Source organism: Etheostoma spectabile, chromosome 23 (assembly GCF_008692095.1).
Source record: "Etheostoma spectabile isolate EspeVRDwgs_2016 chromosome 23, UIUC_Espe_1.0, whole genome shotgun sequence".
NCBI lineage: Eukaryota > Metazoa > Chordata > Actinopteri > Perciformes > Percidae > Etheostoma > Etheostoma spectabile.
This window is the reverse complement of record NC_045755.1, coordinates 17,877,485-17,881,391: the sequence shown is the minus strand read 5'-3', so window position 1 is coordinate 17,881,391 and position 3,907 is coordinate 17,877,485. Positions and strand designations below refer to the sequence as shown.

Below are 3,907 nucleotides of genomic sequence, written 5' to 3'. Positions count from 1 at the left end.
ACACACACACACACACACACACACACACACACAGAGAGAGAAGAGAGGAGGAACATATGGTGGAGAGGAAGAAAGAAGGAGAGAAAGTGAGGGAAAGAAATAAGAGAAAATAGAAGGGGGAGAGGAAAAGGAGAAGCAAAGGAAAGAAGGACAAAGGATAATGAAAGATGAGAAGGAGGAGGGGAAGTTGGAGAAGGAGACAAAGAAAAGAGTGAAAATAGAGCAAGGAGAGAAGAAATGAGAGGTGAAAAAGGGGAACGGAAAAAAGGGTGGAAAGAGACAAGGAAACGAGAGGAGACGATAGGAGAGGAGACAGGAGAGGAGAGAACATGAAAAAGAGGGCAGGGCAGGAGGAGACACAAGGAAAGAAGGGAATGAGGAGACAAGACAGAAGTAGTGGAGAAAATATGAAATAAAGAGGAAGGAAACAAAGGAAGGAGAAGAGAGAAGATAAACAAATAGAAATAATAAATATTCAAAAATTTCAGACGTGTGTTGGCAAAAAGAGGAGGAGAAACCAGAGGAGGGAGAGACGGAGAGAAGCACAGAGGTAAGTAGCCAAACATTGATAGCACAGAGTACTATAGCATAGCAGTGCATCAAGCAAAGACACTAGTTACTGCAGCTACAGATAGTTATTAATATTTATTGTGTACTTTCTTTCTCTCACGTGCACTCATTTACTGTAGCTGCTCGACTTTTACAGGAAAATAGACCCACAGATATAAACAAAGAGATATACATGGAGAAGTGTTAGTGCGACAGGGAGTGGAGGAGTGTTAGTAGCCTGATATAAGCAATGGGCCTTATTCACCAAACGTTCTGAAGAACAAATTTGTTGATAAACCCCACTAACGCAGTTTTTATGAAGATTCTGGCACTCACCCATGTTTTCTTTTTTGGGATTTGTTCTTAGGTAAGAACAGAATCTACGCACACTCGTGCACTCAAGAGCACTCTTACGCACAGTTGAGAGCTGACATGTTTGCGCAAAACAACTAGTTAAACCGTTTTCGTCCGTTGTAAATGTTAAATTTAATATTTCTCTCCATTATCATTTTGTAACTGATTATTTTCTTTATTTTACACATAATTACATGTTTGTTTGTTTTAATAAATACACACTACACTTAAGTGCTCCTTTGTGACGCACTTTGAATTACCATTGTGTATGAATTGTGCTAGACTTATATACTCTATATGTACTGTATACTGTGTACTCGATATACTCCATAGGAGTTCTGCATCCTTCTTCGGATACAGCGTTCACTGCATGAGGAACTGCATTCCATGCATCGGTTTTATTTGTTGCTTTGTATCCACTGCTGACGCTACCAATATGTTGTTCGCTTTTCAATAACTTCTTGCAAAGGTACCTCCACTTCAGAATTACTAAACTTTTTCTCTCTTTTGGAGTAGAGGCCTCCACACTGTCCTTTTGACATTTCTCTAAGTGTGCACACGGTGATGCCCTTTTATGGGCATTAACGAGGTGTTTACCTATGCTAAATAGGAGCAACAGGCACAAGCTTTTAATTTTTGATTTTCATCATTCTAAAAATACTCTTGCGAACAATTCAGCTCTCTAAGCACACGTCATGAATCAGATGTAGACTTCTCTTAGAAACTTTCTTATGAACAAATTCAAGAAAAAAACGTAGGAAGATATTGGTGAATGAGCCCATTGTTTTTATACAGTGGTGAAAAGTACATTTAAGTACAATTTTGACATACCTGTACTTTTTTTTGTACAAACATGTACTTGACATACTGTTCTTTGTACTGTTTTCATGTTATGTTATTTAATACTTTCATTCCACTACATTCAGAGGGAAATACTGTACTTTTTACTACACTACTAGGGCAGATTAGCAGTAGTACTGCTTTATATCATGTCTTTTTATATAAAAAGTAACTATAAATATTATTATATAAAAATATAACATAAACAAGCATAATGAGTACTTTTGATACTTTAAGTTCAATTTTCTGATACTACTTTTAAATTCATTGACTTTGATGGAGTATATTTGGAATGTGGCAGTTCTACTTTTACTTAAGTAAAGGATCTCAGTCCTTCTTCCACCACTGCTGCTTCACCCCTGATAATAATCAATAAACGTCTCCTTTTATTTGTCTTCTAAGCTGACAAACCACACAGTATACCATGTCAATGTGTGATTGGATATCTCCCCAGTACTTTAGTTTAGATTAAATTGAACATACTGCACATATCCCTCCTCTGATTGTGGTTTGGCGAGCTGAAAGGAGAGGAGTGAATGTCAGCTCCCACTAAACAGATTGCATGACTCACTCCATGCGACCAGGGCTTTTAAAACGCTGCATGACTAGTTCTTCTGCGTGTGTGTGTGTGTGTGTGTGTGTGTGCACCAGATGTTGCTGTGATTAATCTGGAGTCCAGTGAGATGTTTGTTTTGGAGGTTGCATGTACGTACCTTTGATTCTAGCATGGAGGAAGCTTTTTTTGACCAAGGTCATTAAAAACCAAACCACTCCTAAATACCATCTCAGAGCGAGGCTATAGACTATTTGTTTTCACATTTGGCAGCTTAGGACACACACACACACACACACACACACACACACACACACACACACACACAACCACCCCCCACGACAGTTTGGTTTGTGATAGGGCTTGGGATGCTTGGGATGCCCAGAAAGAGAGCTCAACGGCTAGCTAAGTACTGTGCTCTGTCTGCTATTGTAGGCAACCGCCATATATGCCGGAAACTCTGTTACTTAAATCAAGGGATATGCCTAATATTATGAAGACCTTGACTGCCAATGGCCCATGATTTTGTGTATGTATTTAACTGCATCTTTGAGTGGACTTAAATAAATTGCTAAAATGTGGGTATGTATGTGTGTGTTTGTGTGTGCGTGTGTGTGTGTGTGAGACTCACTCATTGAGCAAGGGCACAGATGTGCGTCTCTTACTCTTCTGGACCATGTTGGCTTGATTTCGAAGGGAGATTCGAAGAGTGGAGGGAGCCAGTCGACACGGCTCACCGTCCACCTACATGCACACACAAAGACACAGAAAACACAACATTTGGTCAATTTCAGAATCGGTGCTAACACAATACCTATATGATACTTTCCCTGCACCTAGGTTTGGGGGTAATAAACATGTTTTACTAGAGAAAGAAAGAGTAAAAACGTGCATCAGGAAATCGTCTTACTTCAGTGTGAAGCCGAATTTAACCAAAAGTCAAAGATCTTTGTGCGCACATTACAGTACTAGCTATACAGTAAAAAAAAATTGTAGTTTAAGGGTCTCCCTAAAGAGAAATGTCTTTGTTATGTGATTCGGATTAAAGACCATTTTGTGTTTTATTGATCATTAAATGAAAATATCCCAGGTGGAGTTCAGAGCGTTATACGGCTGTTTTTCTGAGTGGGTCCCTGTTTTGTTTATCTTATGCATGTGTGTGTACTTTCCATTTTTTATTTCCCTGTCATGTGTTGTGTGAAATGTGATTTTGGAGCTGTCAAAAGCTTCTACATCGTAAGAGCAAAACAGTTTGAAAGACTGCAGTGAAAATAAGTCCCAGGTTTTGCTCATGTTGTTGTATAACAATAATGATGTTATTATTAGTAGTAGTTTTATGATGTTGACAGATAATTCATTCTGTATGCCCAAACATACATGATGAACACTTTTTAAATCTTACTTTTAACCCTCCTGTTGTCCTCGGGTCAAATTGACCCATTTTTCAAAAAGTTTCTACATTAGAAATGTGTGTTTCTTTCAACCAAATTGCCCAAAACATTATGTGGATGGTTCCATGCAACGCCCTTAACAAGTAAAATAAAGGATCAGTTCAGTACTTTCACTGAATGTGGGTGTTTTTGTTCAATTTTGTAGCATTTGAAGAAGAAA

The 3,907-nt window shown here is 38.5% G+C and overlaps 1 protein-coding gene across 9 annotated transcripts in view; it reads right to left on the bottom strand.

The window, feature by feature from the left end:
• Positions 1 to 3,907, bottom strand: part of dgki (diacylglycerol kinase, iota) — an 86,282-nt gene that overhangs the window by 27,027 nt on the left and 55,348 nt on the right. For all 9 annotated transcript variants that reach the window (XM_032505614.1, XM_032505613.1, XM_032505619.1 and 6 more), the window contains exon 21: positions 2,928 to 3,040. In XM_032505614.1, the coding sequence (XP_032361505.1) occupies positions 2,928 to 3,040 (113 nt within the window). The remainder of the gene's footprint in view (positions 1 to 2,927; positions 3,041 to 3,907) is intronic.